The sequence below is a fragment of the Ictalurus furcatus genome, chromosome 12 (assembly GCF_023375685.1).
Source record: "Ictalurus furcatus strain D&B chromosome 12, Billie_1.0, whole genome shotgun sequence".
Lineage (NCBI taxonomy): Eukaryota > Metazoa > Chordata > Actinopteri > Siluriformes > Ictaluridae > Ictalurus > Ictalurus furcatus.
In genome coordinates this window covers 12089654-12113424 of record NC_071266.1, presented here as the reverse complement: position 1 = coordinate 12113424, position 23771 = coordinate 12089654, and the positions used below count along the sequence as shown (strand labels likewise).

The following is a 23771-nucleotide window of genomic DNA, read 5'->3' as shown; positions in this document are numbered from 1 at the left end:
GCTTGTTTTAAACTCTTTGGTCAGTCCAGAGTATCAGTGGAATAATTAATAAGCTACACAAACTGGATCTGAAGGTCACATGAAACTGAGTTGAAGAGAATTATGGAAACATCTGGGAGGACGTACAGGTGTTTATTACAGACGTCACGAAATAATAAACAAAAGTAAAGTTAAAGTCAGTCCAGTTGAGAATTTGTTCCTCTAATGAACACGCATCTGCACCATCACGGAGTTCAGTAGCGACGCTAATGACATCATGTCACGACATCCGCAATTAATAACTCATTAAAATCTCATTAAAGTGACATGACTCTGTGTGAGGTGAGAGTGCGCCGCGTTCTATCATTCAAATGTGACGTCTGAAATTATCTGCAAAAAAACAGCAACTTTTTAATGGATTTGTTGTAAATTAGCATGATGAATGAGCTAATAACTAATCATTAAAACCCCCCAGAAAAACAACCATCGATAAAAACTAACCGAGCGTCAGAGAAAGAGATATTTAAAATATGCCATGGGGCGTTTCTCTACAAAACACCACTCTACTCTGCTATACGTCTTTCTTTCTCCTTTCTCCCACTCTCTTTCTTTCTTTATCTCTCTTCCTCCTTCTCTGCCTGTCCCTCTATATCCCACCATTTCTTTCTTTTCCATTTGTACTCCTCTTTTTTCTAACTTTTATTTCTATTTCCACTGGGTCTTTGTTTCCCTGCTACATCTTTTTTTCAGTTTCCTCTCTCCTCCTTTCTCTTACTTCCTTCATTATCTTTTTTTTGTCTTTCTTTCTTTCTCTTCATTCCTTTCTTGCTTTCTTTATCTTTCTATTTATCTATTCTCCTTTTCTTTCTTGCTTGCTTACTTCCTTTGCTCTTTCTTCTTCCTATCTTATTTCTCTTTCCTGCCTTTCCCATTGTTCCTTGATTTCTTATCATTTATTTAAACTTTTTACACAAGTCGTTTATCATCTCGTTTAAAACATTTCTGTATCAATTCTTTCTTATTTTCATTCTCGCTCACTGTTTCTGAGGAGCAGATACGAAGCTTAAGTGATGAACATGATAGACATGCCTAAGAAACCTCTTCCTTCCGTACAAACGTTTCCCCTCTCGCTCCCTCTCTCCCTCTCTCTCCACCTCCCTCTTCCTCTCTCTCTCTCTCTCTCTCTATCTCTCCTGCGGTTTTGGATCAGAGCTCTTTGATTATTCCATTTATTCTGCATGTAATAAATTAAAACTATTAACTAACACACACACACACATTGATCCCCTAGAATACCCCATATTAAGATTCAGCTCACAGCGTGCGCACACACCGATAAAATAACGTCATGCTAATGAGGAACACACAAACAACGTGGCCCGGCCATAAAAATTCTGCACATAAACCCAGAGTTCATTTCTGAAGTCATAATCGATCTGGTTTATTTTATAATTAATATTTTTTAAAAGAAAAGGGTCTTGGGGAGATATAAGTGAATAAAAATGCCAGAGTGGACTGAAATACCATCATGTTACATAACTGTCATTATCTTTCAGAGCAGTCATTATCTTATAGAAACGTCAATATCTAACAGAGCAGACATTATGGTACAGAACCATCATTATGTTACAGAATCGTCATTTTATTACAAAGCGCTCATTTTGTTACGGAGCTGTCATTATCTTACAAAACTGTCATCATGCTACAGAGCGGTCATTTTGTTAGAGACTGTCATTATGTCACAGAATATTCATTTTGTTACAGAACCGTTATCATGTTACAGCAGGGTCATTATGTTACAGAGCAGTCATTATGTTACAGGGTGGTCTTTATCTAACAGAGCGACCATTATGTTACAGAGCGGTCTTTATGTTACAGAACAGTCATTATCTAACAGAGCGGTCATTATCTTACAGAACAGTCATTATCTAACCGAACGGTCATTACGGTACAAAGCAGTCATTATGTTACAGAGCGGTCATTATGTTACAGAACCATTGCTATGTTACAGAGCGGTCATTATGTTACAGAGCGGTCATTATGTTACAGAGCGGCCATTATGTAACAGAGCGGTCATTATGTAACAGAGCGGTCATTATTTAACAGAGCGGTCATTATCTAACAGAGCGGTCATTATGTTACAGAGCAGTCATTATGTAACAGAGCGGTCATTATGTAACAGAGCGGTCATTATGTAACAGAACCGTCATTATGTCTCCATTAGATGGAAGCGTAATAGTCAAGTGACAGCGGAAAACAGCTGGTGACTTAAGTCCTCTAAGGCAGGGGAGCATATTATATTAAATGTAGTAGAAGACTGTAACCTGTAAACTTTACAAAGTGGAGCTTGTGTATATCCAGATTGCTAGACCATTAAATATGAACAAATAATCTTTTCTTGCAGCCATAGTTACAGAGCAGTCCTTATGTCACAGAAACATATTTATGTTACAGAGCAGTCATTATGTTACAGAAACGTTATGTTATAATCCGTTCATTTGGGACGTATGCTGAACAAGTCCCTGTGAACAAGTCGTTACTATAGCAATCTTAAAGGAGAATCTATATAGTGTTTGATTATTCAATAAACTATACAGTGGGAAATTTCAGATTGAGGATCACTGATTATTCTATTTGCTCTGCATGTTATAAATTAAAGCTGTTAACACACACAGGGGTATCGGTCTTCTATAAAACCACACACACACACTTATTTGCATGTATACTGTAAAGCTGTAGTTCTAACAGTGGAGTGTGTGGAGTACAAGAAGAAGGTTTATGAATTTAAAATTTTATTCTAGTGGTGAAAATCACAATACAGCATTCTCCTAATTATTATATTAATAATATTTCATAAAAACAATCAGATATTTAACACAACAAATACAATAATGTAGGTGAAAGATAGAAAAAGAAAGAAAGAAAGGGTATAACGAAAGGGTATAAAGAAAGGGTATTAAAAAAAGAATTAAGGATAAATAAATGAAATAATAAATGGAAAGAGAAAACGAAAGCAAAAGAAAGCAACAATGGAAGGAAAAAAGAAGAAAAGAATAAAGAATTTCCTTTGTTTATTCTTTTCTTAATTTGTCCTTCCATTCTTCCATTCAAGTGGGAGTGAAGGTATGAAACAACTGAATGAAAGAACTAGGAAGGGGGGGGGGGGGGGATTGATGGAAAAAGAAAAAGATTTAAAGTGATGATGAAAGAAATAACAAGTCTTTTACGGAAATAACGAGTCCTTTATGGAAATTTTCTCGTGTCTTTGATACATCTCTGAAATTAACTTTAGTTTAAAAAAGCGGGCCTCATCACCTGTTTATTATATTAATATTCACTTTTTGTGTGAATTTTGAAGAAACTACGATCAAAGCTGAGTCATACTAGCTAGGTGGCACCATTGCAACCATGGCAAGAAACAGTAAACTTGACTCCACTGATGACTAACATAGCGATTAGTGATTTTATGTACAGTATGTAAAGGTCAATATTGATATCGCAATAATGGCATGCTTGTGACTTATTGTCCAGCTCTGACACCTCACTGCTGTGGAGTGTGTGCTCCAGTAAATGATGATGTGCTTCATGGGAAATCAAGGCCGCAGTGTTATTCCTCTTCATCCCGTGCATCATTGGCGTCTTATTGTGTTCCCGGAGCTCAGTAAGTGATTAACAAGCATCAGTAAGCGATGCTGAAAACGATGCTTTCCTGCTTTGAAATAAAAATGTCTTAATGCCGAGTGGACGAGTGAACACATCACACCTGGGGTGTGCTTATTTATGCACACAAGAGTTGTAGGTTCATCATAAGCTGTAATTCTGAATGATGGATTTTTACTTTATATATTTTCATCTTTCATATTTGTAAACATTATCCCGTATCATATCATGTCATGCTGTTGTGTAGCTGCTGTATTGTGTTATGCTGTTGCTGTATAGTGTCATGTTATTGTGTAGCTGCTATATTGTGTCATGTTGCTGTATCATGTGCTGTATAGTGTCATGTTGTTGCTCTAGTGTCATGTTGTTGTGTAGTTGCTGTATGGTGTCGTTGTGTAGCTGCTGTATCGTGTCATGTTGTTGTGTAGTTGCTGTATGGTGTCGTTGTGTAGCTGCTGTATCGTGTCATGTTGTTGTGTAGCTGCTGTATTGCGTCATTGTTGTGTAGCTGCTGTATTGTGTTATGTTGTTGCTGTATAGTGTCATGTTATTGTGTAGCTGCTATATTGTGTCATGTTGTTGCTGTATTGTGTCATGTTGTTGCTGTATCGTGTGCTGTATAGTGTCATGTTGTTGCTGTATCGTGTGCTGTATAGTGTCATGTTGTTGCTGTATCGTGTGCTGTATAGTGTCATGTTGTTGCTGTATCGTGTGCTGTATAGTGTCATGTTGTTGCTGTATCGTGTGCTGTATAGTGTCATGTTGTTGCTCTAGTGTCATGTTGTTGTGTAGTTGCTGTATCATGTCAACTTGTTGCTGTATAGGGTCATGTTGTTGCTATATTGTGTCATGTATAGTGCCATGTAGCTGCTTTATTGTGTCATGTTGCTGCTGTATGGTGTTATGTTGTTGCTGTATAGTGTCATGATCTTGCTGCATAGTGTCATGTTGCTGTATAGTGTCATGTATAGTGTTATGTTGTTGTGTAGCTGCTGTATTGTGTCGTTGTTGTGTAGCTGCTGTATTGTGTCATGTTGTTGCTGTATTGTGTCATGTTGTTGCTGTATAGTGTCATGTTGTTGCTGTATCGTGTCATGTAGCTGCTTTATTGTGTCATGTTGCTGTATAGTGTCATGTTGTTGTATAGTGTCATGTATAGTGTCATGATGTTGCTGTATCGTGTCATGTTGTTGTGTAGCTGCTGTATCGTGTCAGGTTGTTGTATAGTGTCATGTTGTTGCTGTATCGTGTCATGTTGTTGTGTAGCTGCTGTATAGTGTCATGTTGTTGCTGTATAGTGTCATGTATAGTGCCATGTTGTTGCTGTATAGTGTCATGTTGCTGTATCGTGTCATGTTGTTGTGTAGCTGCTGTATCGTGTCTTGTTGTTGTATCGTGTCATGTTGTTGTATAGCTGCTGTATAGGGTCATGTTGTTGCTGTATAGTGTCATGTATAGTGTCATGTTGTTGCTGTATAGTGTCCTGTTGTTGCTGCATCGTGTCATGTTGTTGTGTAGCTGCTGTATCATGTCATGTTGTGTAGCTGCTGTATCGTGTCAGGTTGTTGTATAGTGTCATGTTGTTGCTGTGTCGTGTCATGTTGTTGTGTCGCTGTTGTATCGTGTCATATTGTTGTGTAGCTGCTGTATCGTGTCATCTTGTTGCTGTATAGTGTCATGTTGTTGCTGTATAGTGTCATGTACAGTGTCATGTTGTTGCTGTATAGTGTCCTGTTGCTGCATCGTGTCCTGTTGTTGCTGCATCGTGTCATGTTGCTGCATCGTGTCATGTTGTTGCTGCATCGTGTCATGTTGTTGTGTAGCTGCTGTATCATGTCATGTTGTTGTGTAGCTGCTGTATCATGTCATGTTGTTGTGTAGCTGCTGTATCGTGTCATGTTGTTGTATAGTGTCATGTTGTTGCTGCATCGTGTCAGGTTGTTGTGTAGCTGCTGTATAGTGTCATGTTGTTACTGTATCGTGTCATGTTGTTGTGTAGTTGCTGTATCGTGTCATGTTGTTGTGTAGCTGCTGTATCGTGTCATGTTGTTGTGTAGCTGCTGTATCGTGTCATGTTGTTGTGTAGCTGCTGTGTGGTGTCGTTGTTGTGTAGCTGCTGTATCGTGTCATGTTGTTGTGTAGCTGCTGTGTGGTGTCATGTTGTTGTGTAGCTGCTGTATCGTGTCATGTTGTTGTGTAGCTGCTGTATCGTGTCATTTTGTTGTGTAGCTGCTGTATCGTGTCATGTTGTTGTGTAGCTGCTGTATCGTGTCATGTTGTTGTGTAGCTGCTGTATCGTGTCATGTTGTTGTGTAGCTGCTGTATCGTGTCAGGTTGTTGTGTAGCTGCTGTATCATGTCATGTTGTTGTGTAGCTGCTGTATCGTGTCATGTTGTTGCTATATAGTGTCATGTTGCTATATAGTGTCATGTCGCTGTATAATGTCATGTTGTTGCTGTATCGTGTCATGTTGCTGTGTAGCTGCTGTATCGTGTCATGTTGTTGCTATATAGTGTCATGTTGCTATATAGTGTCATGTCGCTGTATAATGTCATGTTGTTGCTGTATCGTGTCATGTTGCTGTGTAGCTGCTGTATCAGGTCATGTTGCTGTATAGTGTCATGTTGTTGTTCTATAGCGTCATGTATAGTGTCGTGTTGCTGCTGCATCGTGTCATGTTGTTGTGTAGCTGCTGTATCGTGTCAAGTTGTTGTGCAGCTGCTGTATGGTGTCATGTTGCTGTATAGTGTCATGTTCTTGCTCGTCATGTACAGTGTCATGTTGTTGCTGTATCGTGTCATGTTGTTGCTGTATCGTGTCATGTTGTTGCTGTATCGTGTCATGTTGTTGTGTAGCTGCTGTATCACAGACTCAGATTTCTTCAGTGAACAAACAGAACTATAATTCACTCTGAGCATGAACATCGCTTAAACGACCTGAAAAATCTGTCTGGCAGGCAGAAGTTTGACACAAGCCTCATAAAAGCCAAGGCGGCGTTAATTAACATCCAAATCTGCAAGTGAAATCTTTTCAAATTCCTCATCGAGAAAGAGAAACACAAACGGAAACGCAAAATTAATTTCCACAAACAGGCACTGCGCTGGACAAGGTTATGAAACTTCAGCGGCTGAAGCCTGAGGCAGAAAAAAACACACACACTGGGTGATATTGTGATTTTACACTCGTCCCCTTATTTACAGAAAGTCACTCAGGGCGTGAATATTTCATTTAAAAAAGAAACGTAGAACAAGATTCATCATAAACACACACGCACACACACACACATGCTCGTTCAGAGATGAATTTTTAATAAACACAACACTTTGTATCTCTCCTCACACACGTTTACTTACACAATCAAGACCAAACACAGTTTTTACAATAAATATACATCATCCCTTCTTTCTTTCCTCCAACTTTTATTTTTCCATCATCCTATCTTTTCCTTTCGTTCTTCCCCTCTATCTTTCTTTCACAACTGTCCAACCTTTATTTCTTTCATTTTCATCTCTTTTGTTTACGTCTATTCTCTTTTTTCTGTTCATTCCTCAATTTATTCTTTTTCTTAATCCTTTCTTTCCTCCATTTGACATTCATTTCCTTCACGCTTCAATTTTCTTATTCTTTTTTTCCCTATCCTCCATATCCTCCTTTCTTTCGTCCCCTTAATTTTTCACATACCACTGTTTTCTATTCATGCTTTCTCTACCATTTCTCCTTTCTTTTTCCTCTGTTCTTTCTTTCTTTCTGTCTTTGTCCTTCCTTTTCATTCTGTCCGTCTCTCTTTTAGTTTCTTTTCTTTCTACTCATTAATTTAATGAGTCCCCTTAATTTTTCACATACCACTGTTTTCTATTCATGCTTTCTCTACCATTTCTCCTTTCTTTTTCCTCTGTTCTTTCTTTCTTTCTGTCTTTGTCCTTCCTTTTCATTCTGTCCGTCTCTCTTTTAGTTTCTTTTCTTTCTACTCATTAATTTAATGAGTCCCCTTAATTTTTCACATACCACTGTTTTCTATTCATGCTTTCTCTACCATTTCTCCTTTCTTTTTCCTCTGTTCTTTCTTTCTTTCTGTCTTTGTCCTTCCTTTTCATTCTGTCCGTCTCTCTTTTAGTTTCTTTTCTTTCTACTCATTCTGTTTTTCCTTCTCTGTCCATTTCTTTGTCTTTCTTTCTTCTGCTCGTTTTCTTTTCCTTATTTCTCGCTATCCATCTGTCTCCATCCACTTCTTTCTTTCTCATACTTCCTTCTTCATTCTTTTCCTCTGTTCCTCTCTTGCTGTATTCCTTCCTTCCTTCCTTCAGGTCTTCATTTATTACTTTCTCCTATGTTCTTTCGTTCCACCTTCACATTTTTTCTTCCATGGATATGAATGTTCCTAGTCACAGTACACTCACTCACACACTGTCCTGTAGCTCCGCCCACTGAGCTGATCTTCTAAACGTCATCACGCTCAAATAACAAAACATCAAAATTAAAGAACAAAAAAGGAAACATCATCGCGATTAAATTCTAAAACAGCGGCAATGTTCGAGATTTGTCAGTCATAACATCATTTCTGTATTCCAGGTCGAGAAACACACACACACACACACACACACTCACCCTGTCCTTCATCCTCCAGCTCTGTGCGAGTGCTTTGGAGCCCTCAATCTTCTCCAGGTGTCGTTTCTTCATGAAGGCGAGAGGAAGATTCCAGTCGCTCATGTCGGCCTCGTCTTCCTCAGAAAGCGCCACAGCAGGCGAGTGAAGCAGCTCCACGTCCATTTTCATCAGGCTTCTAAAACACACACACACACACACACACAGCACAGAGCACAGTCAGATACAGAATTAAACAAACAATTAAGCATTTTTTGCCTTGATACTTTATATAAACTTCATACAGATGTTTATCTTCAGGACAGCGGAGTCTACACTTAGTTGCGGTTTCTTGGTAACGCGACAAGCTGCAGGGATTTCACTTCAAAAGAGAGTAAAAAGAGATGCTGGCGATGGATCGACTGTTTATAGCTAACGTAAGTGTATATATAACGTAAGTGAGAACACGTTTCACAGACATTCCACAGCATTAACTACAAACGGATAACACGTATAATGTGTTGTTCTTCAATTAAAAAAAATGCACTCGTTGTCAGATGGCTGTGGAGCTAAAAGAGGAATAAAACACTTCTAGGAAGCTCAGAGTGGTAACTCCGCTTTACTTGGTGTTGTTTGTTTTACTTAATTTCTGTTCAATTCTATTATATTGTAAGTGTCTGGAGAAACGTCTTTTGATATGTAAATGATCATGACAATGCAATGAACATGCAAATGACCCCTGACGTCATCAGGAGAGTTTTTTTTTCTCCTTTTTGGCATGCATTAGCTACTTTCCCCTGAAAAGTGTTGGGAACTCTGGTCTAATGTGTTTATATTTCCTGACACTGTTCCAGTTTAGTGCGCGCGCGCACACACCGTTTCAAGCTTACAAATTACACGCATGCACATGTTATTGACACTAACATGCAGTTAACACACTTGGGCCGCGTCCCAAATTGCACAACATGACAGCTCAGCGCGTGTGTAATGTGTTCAGACCTTGCAAAAGACACGGCAGCGTCCACAATTTCAAGCACGAGCCGCGAGATAAATCCAAAGATAGTCGTCTGGTGTGTTTATTGTTTATTGTACTTTTATTTTTGGAAGGGAAACGTGAGGACGATTCTTCGTTAGGGGTAACGGATCGGACACAGGCCCACCACCACCATGATCATCATCATCTTCATCATCATTTTCATTTGCATTCACGCCGACTCTCGCGAACGCAAGGCTCCGGCACGAATAAACGCGTCTGCGCGCGCCTTGGCGTCGTCTTCTGTTTCCGGCGCCGTGGACGTAATCGTGCAGCGAAACCGATTTTTCACTTTTGTTTCTTGTTTTTATTTTTTTCCTTCGCCGACACGAATTGTTGCTCAGCACTCGCGCAAGGGCGCCGCCATCTTGTCCGAACGCCCAGAATGCACCACAGGAGTACGCGATGACGTCAGCACGCCCGGAGTCATCATCTGGCGTCTGTAGTGTGTAGTCAAAGTTACACTGCTAGCTTAAAAATAACAACAAAACACAATAAAAACAAATTACACACGCATAAATATTCTATACAAATTAGGCTATAATAAATATATTAAGTGTTATTTGATCATGTCTAATGTATGAGTTGTCGTTTTGGGCCATGGAAAAAACTTCCATTAAAAACTTTATGATAAAAAATTTAAACAGCATAAGTTCTGGAAATGTTTTTAAACGTGTGATATGTTTAATCTTTATTGTTGAGTATTAGATGCTATAGAAGTCTCTCTTTACCTTTTTTAAAAGCTCAAGGCATCTAAACCATGCTATATAGTCGAACAAGCATTTCAACCATATTTCCTATATCCGACTCGTATTGGGGTTTATTCCCCCCAAATCATTTTAATTTTCCTACTTATTGTTTGTAAATTTATTTATATGCAATTTGAATTAAAACATGAATGTGCTGTTAGAACTAATCAAAGACGGGGTGATGACGTGGACGTTCTCTTACAACCCCAAAGTGTTTCATTTCCCTTACACGGCAGTTTAACAATGCTAAGATTTTTTTATTTATTAAAGTACACCATGCACTGACACCGGAGACTCAATCTGTGAATGTTATCTAAACGTCTCCTTAAAGAAAACTTTATCACATTAATGTTTACACACATTTTTAAATCTGTTTATGTGTGTCCTCCATACAAGTTTCTGTGAGTATAAACCTGTGATTAATTGTGCAGTTATAGAAAACTAATCAGTAACTTTTGACCAATCAGAATTGAGAATTCAAGTTCAAGTGGTTTTATTGTCATTTCAACCATATACAGTTGGTACAGTACAGGGTGAAACGAAACAATGTTCCTCCAGGACCAAACATGGACATAGCAGTTATTGTGGTAGCAGCCAGGTAAAGTGTATATAAAGTGTACATAGTGACAATAAATTAGATACTATATTTTTTATGATACAGTAGCAGCAAAAAATGCAACAGTGTCAATGAAGGAATATGCAAATATTTGAATGGGAGTGGGATGGTGTTCAGTTCAGAGTGTGTGTGTGTGTGTGTTAGTGTATCAATCCAGTCTCTGAGTATTGAGGAGTCTGATGGCTTGGGGGAAGAAGCTGTTACACAGTCTGGCTGTGAAGGCCCGAATGCTTCTGTACCTTTTTCCAGACAGCAGGATAGTGAAGAGTGTGTGTGAGGGGTGCGTGGGGTCATCCACAATGCTGGTGGGTTTGTGGATGCAGCATGTGGTGTAAATGTTTGTGATTTTGGATGATCTTCTCAGCTGTCTTCACTATCTGCTGCAGGGTCTTGCGAACTGATGAGGTGCAATTTCCAAACCAGACAGTGATGCAGCTGCTCAGGATGCTCTCAATAGTTCCTTTGTATTATGTAGTGAGGATGGGAGGTGGGAGATGGGCTTTCTTCAGCCTTTGCAGAAAGTAGAGACTCTGCTGGGCCTTCATGGCTATAGAGCTGGTGTTGAGAGACTAGGTGAGGTTCTCCGTCAGATGAACACCAAGGAAATTGATGCTCTGGATGATTTCCACGGAGGAGCCATCGATGTTCAGCAGAGAGTGGTCGCTCCATGCTCTCCTGAAGTCAACAATCATCTCTTTTGTTTTGTCCACATTCAGAGACAGGTTGTTGGCTCTGCATAAGACCATTAGCTGCTGCACCTCTGATCTACACCCTGTTAGCTGCTGCACCTCCTCAGTACTTCAAAATATTATGAACTCTGTGCTTCACTGAGGAGACGTTGTCCTGGGTAAGCAGTTACACAAGGACAAATGCCTTTTTAAGTAACAAAGTGGAGGCACGTGGTAATATGGACTGTGTGTGTGTGTGTGTGTGTGTGCGCATGTGCGTGTGTGTCCCAGTCCTTTACTGTTCACACAGCAGGAGCTGGCAGTGTGATGGAGTGGAACACACTTCATTCACCTTCTCCTTTATAACTTAATTAAAGTGAGACATGGTGCATCATGGGATTACTGCTTGGAGCACTGAGGGTGATATTTATCCGATTTCCCAAGTGACATTCCTAAACTGTTTCTTATTACTTTTATTAGAGAACTACACCAACATGAATGGGAAGAAGTGATCAATATCAATTTTGCAGTTTTGCCTCAAGATTGTTGGTTAAGCATTCAGTCTCTCGCAGAATCTCTTACAAGGAAAAATGCAGTTGAATCCTCACAGAAAAATCACGTTACATGAGCTCATACTGTATGTTTTACACAATAACATGTGAAGATGCATTTCCTCTGAAAGTGCGCATATGAATTCATGTAGACAAACGTGACATCATGTGAACAATATGTGCTCATCTGAAAAAAGAAGTATTCATTTGAGAAAATCGCATGTGATAAATGAAACTCCATGCTGTACATGTGAGCAAAAAAAAAAATTGTGTGGAAAAAAAAATCTGGAAAATATAGGAATCGTGTGAAAAATTCACAGGAAAAATGAATTGTTAAAAAAAGTGAAAATAAATTAATCAAGTTGAAAATCATGTGGGGGAGAGGGGGGTGAATAAAATTTCACATATAAAAATAAATAAATTAAATAGAAAATCACGTGAAAATAGTAAACCATGTAGACAAATGAATCATGTAAACAAACACATGAAAAAAAAGAATCATAAAAGATTCACATGTGAAAATAAATGAATCACTGGAAAATAATGTGGGAATAAACAAATCAAACAGAAAATGACATGCGACGATGAATCACATATAAATTCATATGTGAGAATAATAACCCATGTGGAGAAATCACATTAGAAAATAAATGAATCATCAGAAAGATCACACGTGTGAAAATGTGTGAAACTTGACACGCATAAAAGCCGCATGTGTAAAATATCGCGTGAAGTTGAAAAGTCTGTAAAGGAAGGATGAAACAAAAACCCAAAATCACAGGCTGGTTGATGAACTACTTCCAGTCGAAATGTCTGTGCGTGTGCCGTATACGAATATGACCGTTATAAAGCTGTTATTTGTGGAAGTAGAGTGTAACTGAATTACAGCCTGAGTGGTCTTTGGTACTGCAGTCTGCTGAGAGCTATACTCTGTGCTCATATTGTATCATATAATGTATCACCAGGAAATATGATGGATATATAAAAATGCACCACTTTCTATATATATTTTTTTACAGAACATTGTCCATTTGACCAGCTGGACAGCGTGCCTGCATTTTTACTATCTATGGTGCAAGAAAACAGCCATAAATAGTTTCCGGTGCATCCCATAATACTTTAACGCATGCAAAGGGGGCACAGTGTAGGTAGACATGTCCCAGTGTTGCCACATTCTTTTACATTCAAGTACAATCAACATCTTAGCAGGACAGATTGAGTATATGGCACCACCAAGTGATCTTTGACCCCATAGAGCATGCCCTGAATCTGGACCATAATGGCCAGAAACGTTTTCCCTTCTGCAGGAACATCCATGGTTCTATCTGAGTCTCTGTGTGACGCTTTAATGGCTGTAACACAGACCCTCGAGGAACACCAGTTGGTTTAGCAAAGGTCTAGCACACATTCCTCATGAATAAAGGCACTTGAGTGTACCGCTCCTGCTACAGAACAAGGCCTGCCACTTTTCCTGAAGTGTGTTGCAATAGAAGCAGGCTGAGAAGATCAGCTCATTCTCTATCCATGGCCATAGATTCCAGCTCCTCCTGAGGGATCCCCAGACATTCCTGAGCCAACTGTGAGGTATAAGCTTGTCCAGTAGGTCCTGGGTCTGGTCCTGGGTCTCTGTCCAGGTGGGTGTGCCTGATACAGCTCTACAGAGAGCTGACATGGGGGTCCTTGTTAGATGCCAGAACCACCTCAACTTGTCCTCTCGATTATGAGGAGCAGCAGATTTCTACTCTGAAGGCATTGTTGAGCTCCTCATCCTATAACGCAGAGCAAGTCCAGCAACTCTGCAGAGGAACCTCATTTCCACCACCTGTATGTGTCAACTTATTGGTTTGTTCATTTTGCACAGCTGTTAACCGTACTGTAGATGTGGATATAGATCGAGCAGTAAAATCACAATCAGTTAAGCAGGAATACAATCCAAGTTGTTGAGGGTTAAAGTCTGGTTTTTACACAGTGTGATGAGAGAACTTTTGTCATCTGACGAGTGTACACAAGGCACGACTCGGCGTGACAGTGAAAATCACATCCTAATCTTCAACTAAGCATGCTAACTTGACACCTGATGTATATATATTGGATTTTGACACCACTCACACTACAAGTCATCCAATCAAATTTTCTGATGTGGCAGAAGTTCATAGAAATTTGGTGGAATGCATTTACTGGGTGTTGGTGCAATTCACATGCAAAAAAAAAAAAATTGTTGGAGTCTAAATTTCAAATTGCTTGTTTTGTCCAAGGGCTTTTATTGGTTTAGTAAGTAAATCTAGAATAGCTTTTAAGGAGGACTTTCTCAGCTGTACCTTTGTTTGCACCATGGAGAACAACAAGTACCTGTCCATAAATCACCATAAAAGTGGGGGGAAAAATCTAATAAAACAATCCAGTCCAAGCTTTGGATCTTTCCCAGAGGTGGATCTCTTGGATTTGAACTCACAACTAGTTGGTCCACACATCTACCAATCTTCAGCTTCGCAGCAAATTGATCTCCGACTTCCTCATTCTTCAATCCCATCAATCGAAGCCAAGCCACATCCATTTTTAATCCAGAACGTCATCTCTGGGTCTCTCAAAAACTCATTAAAACACTGCATTCTTCTTCTGCATCTCATTCTCACTTCATCTCCTTGCAGAACGGTAATTTCCTCTCGACTTGCACAATCCAATCCAATGTCCTTAGCCTGTGCTTTCCTACCAGTGGTCACAAAGCAGCGTAAACAATCTCGTCCAGGAGCTGATGAAAGTTGGGACCTTCTCAGGAAGAAATCATGTGAGAAGATTGTCAGGGCTTCATTTACTTTCAGGAGCTGCTGGAGGGACTGATGAGAAATAATCTGGAGAAGTGGGAGTAGAGGAGATATTTTCTTATGAAACTAATCTGTCACAACGTATATAGCTGCAGAGCAAAGCGAGGCTGCACACTGAGAGCCAGCCGAACCAGAAGTGTGAAATGAGCTCCTGCTGAGATCCTACACACTCGCTTCTAAAGAAATCACATACATTCGCTTCTACTGAAATCATACACGCATTAGAGAGCTCAACAAAGGACGTATTTCTTATGGCAGCTGGCAAAGTGCCATCTACCTCAGGCTATACTGGTGTAATTCTGTATCGTTTTCTATATCTGAAAGTCTGCCATCTCTATCTGGTTTGGTGCAGCCTCCTCCAGAGAGTAGAGGAAGCCGCAAAGGACTATCAAGTCCGCTGAGAAAATTGTCGGCTGTAGTCTGTCATCACTTGAAGAAATCGCCAGGACAAAGAGGCGAGCAGGAAAATGCGATCAAATGTAACATTAAACAAGAGATGATTTAAAAATAAAAAAGATTAATATGATGACATCTGAATGAGATGATTTTGCAAGTGTTGCAATAAATCTTTTTGATTTTTTATATAATGCTTTGACTGTTACACTAATTGTGCACACAATCGATTAAAGCCATGAGAGACCAAATCGAGGTTATGAAATGGTAATGTGGTCACGTGATGTAGGCAGTTTTATGATGCACTTAATTAACTATTTCGATTTGTCAGATGAAATAAAGGTTTGAAGGAGATAAAGGTCCATGGTTTGAAGGATAATCTGACCAAGCGCTCATCTGCTAAACCTCGGAGAAACTTTAAGCTCATTCATTTTATCCATGAAATATTCATTCTGTGCGATACTAGTATATTTTCTTTCCTTTCCTGTTCTGTCTTTCTTTTCATTATTTTCTCTCCTATTTCTTTCTCTTATTTATTTCCTTTCTCATTTCTCGTTTCTTTTTCTTCTTTCTCTCTGTGTTATCTTTCTTTCTTCCTCTTCTCTTCAATGTCTCTTTTTCATCATTCTACACTTCTTTCTCTGCTTTCTTTGTCTCTCTCTGTCTTTCTTTCTTTCTTTCTCTTCTATCCTATTTCTCTTGTTTGTCTTTCTCCATTCCTTTCTTTCTTTTCTTTCTTTCTTTCATTCAGATATCTCTTATAGGACGTGGTGTGAATTATTTACAAGTCCTGCCCCCTCTGGCTGAACCTTGGAGATTAATATCGAACTGATGGACGATGTGTCTCTCCATCACTGCAGTTTTCTGCTTTTTGAGCTTTTTGAGTTTTCTGCATTTTTCCCATGGGTTTTCTCTGTACTGCAATGGTCCCGAGGTTCTGTACGCAAAAATCAATCACGTCAGCAGGAAACGTCTGAACTTAATGATCCCCGTTTATCCAACAGGCTCGAGAGAGAAGAGAAAAAAATGCTTTTTTATATATACATGTAAATGACTCAGATTAATAGAGATACAGTAACATCTGAGAGTCAAAATTATTGTATAAAATAACCTTGTTGCTTATAAGACAACACACACACACACACACACACACACACACACACGTTGGGTATAAACACAGGCGTGCGTGACAGTTTTTATGAGTCAGTATGTTATGAGTGGTATTAAAATCAATCTCACCATCTACACACACACACACACACACTGTATGTGGGTGAACAAACAGAAACCGCTAGGATAGAAGTGTACAGCTGTACACAGAGCCTATGATCAGTATATAATGTAATACATTAGTTCGTTCTTTCTTTCTTTCTTTCTCTCTTCTGTCTTTTCTCCCATTTTTTCTCTTCTATCTATCTATCTATCTATCTATCTATCTATCTATCTATCTATCTATCTATGCCTTTCTTTAATCTCCCATCAATTTTCTTACATTGAATGTCTCTTTTTATATTTCTTACATTCTTCCTTCCATTTAATCATTCTCCTCTCACTTTCTCTTTCTTTCTCTGCTCTCTGCACTATTTACTTCCTTTAAGCTCTTTGTGCGCAATGTGTACTTGTCAGGAAAAACAAAACACAAAGATGTTTTGTTCTGTAGAGTCTGGGCCTTTATCAACCAGATGCCCAAATCTGCAAATAATATACACTGATCAGCCATAACATTAAAACCACCTGACTAATGTTGTGTAGACGTTAGCAGCAGATCCTTTCAGTTCTGTAAGTTGTGAGGTGGGATCTCCATGGATCGGACTTATTTGTCCAGCACATCAAACGGATGCTCGATTGGACTGAGAGCTGGGGAATTTGGAGGCCAAGTCAACACCTTGTACTCTTTATGTTCCTCAAATCATTCCTGCACATTTTTTGGAGTGTTGCAGGGTGCATTATCCTGCTGAAACAGGCCACTGCCATTAGGGAATACCGTTGTCATGAAGGGGTGTACTTGCTCTGCAACAATGTTTAGGTTTGTGGTATGTGTCAAAGTAACATGAACATGAATGCCAGAACCCAAGGTTTCCGAGCAGAACATTGTACAGAGCATCACACTTCCTCCGCTGGCTTGCCTTCTTCCCATAGTGCATCCTGGTACCATCATTTCCCCAGGTAAGCGACGCACACACACCTGGCCATCCAAATGATGTAAAAGAAAACCTGATTCATCAGACCAGGCCACCTTCTTCCATTGCTCCATGGTCCAGTTCTGATGTTCACGTGCCCAGTGTAGGTGCTTTCGGCGGTGGACATGGGTCAGCATGGGCACTCTCACCAGTCTGCGGCTACACAGCCCCATATGCAGCAAGCTGTGATTCAGTGTGTGTTCTGGCACCTTTCTATCAGAGCCAACATGAATTCTTTCAACACTTTAGTAGTTCTACAGTAGCTCTTCTGTGGGATCGGACCAGATGGGTTAGCCTTTGCTCCCCAGGTACATCAGTGAGCCTTGGGAGCTCATGACCCTGTCACCAGTTCACCATTTGTCCTTCCTTAAACCAGTTTTGGTAGGCACTAACCACGGCATACCAGGAACACCCCACAAGACCTGCCGTTTTGGAGATGCTCTGACCCAGTTGTCTAGCCATCACAATTAGTCAAAGTCACTCAGATCCTTATGCTTGCCCATTTTTCCTGCTTCCAGCTGATCAACTGACTGTTCACTTGCTGCCTAATATATCCCAACCCGTGACAGGTGTCACTGTAACGAGATAATCAATGTTATTCACTTCACTTGTCACTGGTTTTAATGTTATGGCTGATTGGTGTATTTAGCCCTCAGATAACATTTCTTCTGGAAAAAAGTTCTATATAGATTTCCCAAGTGTAGTGTAAAGCAGTGCAGCACATTTACATGACAAAATCATTGATTTAGTCATTGATCAGTCAGAACGATTACGGTTCAAATCAATGCATCAACAATTTTTGGACCAGTTCATTCAGAAGGAACTACAACGATCCATATCGGCAGGAAGTAAATAAACCGAAACCGAACTGCATGTGTCTCACTTAAAGAACTGAAAAGCAGCGAAGCTCCATAAGCAAGCATCCAGCTGCTGTAAGGCCAGAGAGTGGACCCCGTTTTACATCCTTCATAAATAATAAACAATTCCTTTCGAGGTATTAACATGCCATGAGGTGAAATCCTAGAAAATAAAAACCACGTTTGGGAATCTTAATCAATCTGTTTCATGTCAGTGAAAGTGGTGTGTGTGTGTGTGTGTGTGTGTGTGTGAGTGTGTGTAATAGTATCATACTACTGTAATACTATCAGATTAACATCGTATTGCGAGTGCAAAATTATCGTGTGTTATTTGATTTCAGTGTGTTCTACCCCTCCTCCTCCCTGCAGAGCTGATAATGTGTGTGTATGTGTGTGTGTGTGTGTGTGTGTGTGTGTGTGTGTGTGTGTATATTGATCCTAATCAGCTTGAAAAACAGATATGTTTCTCCTGTGTGCAATTAGACACACACACACACACACATACACACACACACACACACACACACACACACACACACACACACACACACACACACACACAGCTGAATCGATAAACACAATGTGGCTCCTCAGTGGCCATAACTAGATTTCATCTGCGCCACTGAGTCCATTCGGACGTTCAGACGTTCAGACGTTCAGACGTTCATGCACATTACTGGCACTCATTAACTGAGACACTTTGAGACATTAAAACAGAATATTTAAAGGAAATAAAAAGCTTAAAATTTTAAATTAAAGAACTAAAAGAAATCATTTACTTGTATCACTTTTTGCACTACACTATGTAGATTAATAGATACAGTAGATACAGTATCTCACAAAAGTGAGTACACCCCTTACATTTTTGTAAATATTTGATTATATCTTTCCATGTGACAACACTGAAACAGCTTGTATAACAGTGTGAATTTGCTGTCCCCTCAAAATAACTCAACACACAGCCATTAATGTCTAAACCGCTGGCAACAAAAGTGAGTACACCCCTAAGTGAAAATGTCCAAATTGGGCCCAATTAGCCATTTTCCCTCCCCGGTGTCATGTGACTTGTTAGTGTTACAAGGTCTCAGGTGTGAATGGGGAGCAGGTGTGTTAAATTTGGTGTCATCGCTCTCACACTCCCTCGTACTGGTCACTGGAAGTTCAACGTGGCACCTCATGGCAAAGAACTCTCTGAGGATCTGAAAAAAAGAATTGTTGCTCTACATAATAACAACAGCAAAAAGTTATACAAAAAAAAAATTATACAAAGTCTTAACTAGTCTCTTCCAACAATATTTAAAATGTGTTTATTATTAGCAGATGAACTGTTACTATAGAATTGATACCGTATTAGAACAGAGCATTAATATGAACCTGCGCTACTGACAGAGCTGCTGTTATAGAAAATTTATCAACAACTTCTGACCAATCACAATCCAGAATTTAACAGATCTGTGGTGAACTAGGATTTAGTATTGTATTCAGAATAAAGAGTTTTAGTTTTGAGAAGTGAGAAGCCATGCCCCCTTCACTGGGACTGACAGGTACAGAGTCATCTATTTTTATTAATTAATGTTACTATTATTATTATTAATTTTTTATTTTATTATTTTTTTTCCCTGAATTGTGATTAAGCTGAAACAATGCTGAATGATGGACATTATATTTACAGTAAAATCCAGAGATGAGTTGGATCCATATGTCCAGATTGAATTTTCTCCCATAACCCACTTTCCAGTGATGCTATTTATGCTGTAAACAGCAGACAATCGTGTTTACATAGATCGTCTCCGTTTCAGCCTGAACCGCAAACTTTACCAGCACAGCAGCACATGCCGTCTCACCCGGGACACGGGAAGAGGTCGGATATAAGAACACATCCTTTTCATTACGCCTCTTCCTGCACTTACAGTCGTGATTTATCAGCGGGGTCAAAAGCGGGTACGGTCCATTATCGTAATATACTAGCATCAAAATCCAACGGGGGAAAGCCACACGAGAACAGAGAGAGAGAGAGAGAGAGAGAGAGAGAGTAAGAGAGAGAGAGAGCGAGAGAGAGAGCGTGAGAGTGTGGGAGAGAGAGAGAAGGAAAGGGAAAAGGTGAGAGAGAGCTATTAAAAGGAAAAAAAGAAAACGATTTGTGAATGAACGCAATAAAACATTGTGTGTCACGCTGTTATAGGAAAATAATCAGTGAAACAGAGTTACTGTAACCACAATCAATCAGGATTGACCATTTTCCGATAACAGCACTCCCCTAAAGTTTTTTATTCGTCTTTTTTTGCATACCACAGCAAATCACAAGCGACTACAATTTATTATTTATTAAACAATGACAAACACAATCATATTTTTTTATCCATTTATAGTTGCATGTAATGTTGTGGAAACAAGTCCATGAAACGAGTTAGTTCCCTTAAAATCCGTTCCCCCGCCAGCTTCTCTTTATTTTCCTCTCTCTTGCAGAAAGAACCTGAAAGAAGCACAGACTCTGTCCTGAGTTACAGATTTACCTCTGACACTGGAGACTCCTTCCATGAATGCTACATAAACACATTTCTCCTCACAGAAACCTTTCCTATTGGTTGTTGCTATAGAAACAACAACGTATTCGAGCGATTTGCAGCTGCACTACTGTCAGAGCTGCTGCTGTTCTGGAAAGTGAATGTGGTGTAAAATGATTGAATTAATCACAAGCTGCTTGATGAAGACCACTATGCGAAAATGGTATTAAATGAATATTTTTGTAAAAGTTATTAAAAGAAATAAATCAGTTATTTTGTACTGATTTCTAAATGTAGCAGAGTAAATCGAAACATTTCGAGGAAACCGTGTGGCCTTTATTCGCTTGTTTTTCCTTCAAACAATTGAAATTCAGCAGCATAATCCGTCACCCAATCCAATCTCACGATAAACCGTAGATACACCGAAGCTGTTATAAGCTAATCCACAGAGGTACACAAACAACGTAGGAGGGAAAGGATGATCCTGTAATCTGTGTGTTAATGATGTGGCGCTCATGTTTCGGAGCTGACTCACAACGTGATTCGATCTAAAGTTACAGCGTTTCCACACACGGATGTCTGATTATTACAACCATGCTCTTTGTGAAAAATGAATCAGGATATAATTCAAGATAATGGAAGAGCAGAAGAAGAAGAAAAAAAAAACAACATCATGTAGAATATTGTTGGATGGAAACGAAGCCCTAAAGATGATCTTTCCTCTGTTTTTTGAAAAGACGTTCATAGGAAATAAGAAAAGTTTGGTTTATTAGTCGTATTTTTTTCAACATTAACTTTATTATTGAATTTCATCATTCTCTGAAATCAGAAATCTGAAATGAGCAGAAAGTCACCGCTGCATTATTAACTTTTCTCATATATATATATATATGAGATATATATTAGAGATCATTTTTGCTCCGTTCCACATTTTACATGGTTTCCTTAACTAGCGTTATTGTTTTTTTTCTTTATCAATTAACAAACTATAAACTTCATCATTAAGCATGCTAATTCTTGGATTCATTGATTTTTTCTTTAATAATGAGTCATACACTGAACAGAATAATTCATAAGCAGTGCAGCTGCAAATCACGGGTTTATATGATCTCTGCTATAATGTAGATGTAACTATAAAAGGATAAAAAGTATGAGAAAAGTATGTTTTTTTTTTAAATAACGCTGACTAATTGCTGTGGTATAAGTGGAATAAAACACTTCAGGACGTGCCGTTATTGGAACGTAATAAACTTCAGTATGGTAACAGGTACTCGGCTTCATCACACCGACACATGGTTGATTATTTTCCTATAACAGCATGACACGGAGTGGGTTTATTACTTATAATAATCAGATAGCTGATCGATTTGAAACAATTATCAGCAACGTTGGACAGTGGATGCCAATATTTATCCCTGGTGACCTGTGTTAGTGCAATGTTCATTATGTATTCAAATTTTTGATTATTTCAGAACGATTTTTAATGTTATGCAGAATAATTATGCGTAATTATGCAGCGTTTACAGACAAACCAGATAATACAACATGTTAATTAAGAAAATAATGCTGATGTTTAATGTTAAAGCACATTGCAAAAGAGAAGGTAATGTCAATAATTATCACATGTCAAATCGGGAATCTGTTTAATATCCTGTCCAGCACAATGAGGGACTCTTTCCAGAAATTTCCAGGAGCTGGTGTGGAACAATGAGCACTTTTCTTTTTTTTCAGTCGCTCTAATAAACTGTTCCATTTCCACACACAGGAGAAATATGACAGAAGTGCATGACGTCTGTTTTTCATGTTCAGGCACGTCGTAGCAGGTGGAGAAGTAATTCTTACATCCAAAAATCACGAGCAGCGCTGCATGGGTCTTTATAGAGTCCCCTCCCGTCAAACTAGGGTGGATTTATCATCATCCGAATAATACGAGCTGCGGTGGCAGGGGAGCGTGCGGAAAATTACCACAGGCCAGACGAGCCATATGAAATGCACTCGTTCGTGGTGCGGTGATTCATGAACACGGAAATGGCTTTTTGGAGCCAAACGGGGAACGACACAAACGCTGAGTAATGCACCAGAGACTGAAAACGGATCTGAGGTCAGTTCAGGCTTTTAGTTGCATGGTGCAACCTGATCTCATATGACACAGTGAGCTTTTTCAGGTCTGTAGATTACAGGAAATCACAGTGTTGAAGGAGAGATCACGTGTGAACAGAAATAATTAACCGGAAAGACGAGGACGTGTTGATGAGTAGTTATTATACGTGAATGGAAGCAGAAGGTAAGAAGAAGAAAAAGAAGAAGAAGAAGACTCTGGCGATCTAGAAAATTCATCGCAAACATGATCATCAGTTTCAGTTATTTAGAACTGGGAGAGATCCTGTGAGAGAAATCCAGCACAGAAGTAGTTGATGCAAACGCTGGACTCCAAATCCCAGAATGCAACACATTTAGACAATGACAGAGACTCGCCTTGGCTAGTTAGAGATCTACGAGACGATGAGTGATGGTGTTAGGATGAAATGAAAGCTTTGGGAGCTGATCTGTTTAAGCAGAGTGTACAGAAGAAGACGTGGACAGACTAAAGGACTAAAGCGCCGCTGCATCGCTCTCTTTACATATACCCCTGCACCACTACTTTCCTCAAGCATCGCAACACATAGATGGTTAATCACATCGAACACTCTGTCTCTACCAATTAAGATCTTAACTTTATGAAGCTTTTGAGAAGCAAGTGAGACGTCGCAGAACGGATGTACGTGACCGGTGGAAGGTGCTAGGGAGGGAGACAGGAAGCTGTCCCTCCATCACAGAGAAGAGAAAAGCTTTGTTCTCACATGTTAAGTTTACATAGCTATTTAATCATCATTAATTGATTACAGTTAGGAAGGTGTGAAAGCAAACCCAGAGAAAAAATCCTTTATGGAACCATCAGCCAAGACGAGACCTAGGAAAATTCCAGGGAAATAATACAGTACTGTATGAGAAGAAATTTCAGAAATGAATTCAGTGACCAAAGTCTTTTTAGATGAATGGTACGGTCCGGGTATGGGATGTGTAGTGACACAAACAAACTCCTTTTAACACGTCACGTTCTGTGCGACGTAAAATGTAAACGTGTGTGTCCTGGTAAAATCCCGTTAAAGGCTGCAGGTGTGAACAATGCTCCACTGGA

At 39.4% G+C, this 23771-nt stretch overlaps 1 protein-coding gene across 10 annotated transcripts in view; it reads right to left on the bottom strand.

The window, feature by feature from the left end:
* rptor (regulatory associated protein of MTOR, complex 1) overlaps positions 1-9631 on the bottom strand; it is a 95720-nt gene extending 86089 nt beyond the window's left edge. For all 10 annotated transcript variants that reach the window (XM_053638977.1, XM_053638979.1, XM_053638978.1 and 7 more), the window contains exons 1-2: positions 9220-9631; positions 8245-8419 (exon numbers count right to left, since the gene is read on the bottom strand). In XM_053638977.1, coding sequence (XP_053494952.1) covers positions 8245-8412 — 168 coding nt within the window. In that variant the 5' untranslated portion in view covers positions 8413-8419; positions 9220-9631. The remainder of the gene's footprint in view (positions 1-8244; positions 8420-9219) is intronic.
* Positions 9632-23771: the final 14140 nt, after the last annotated feature.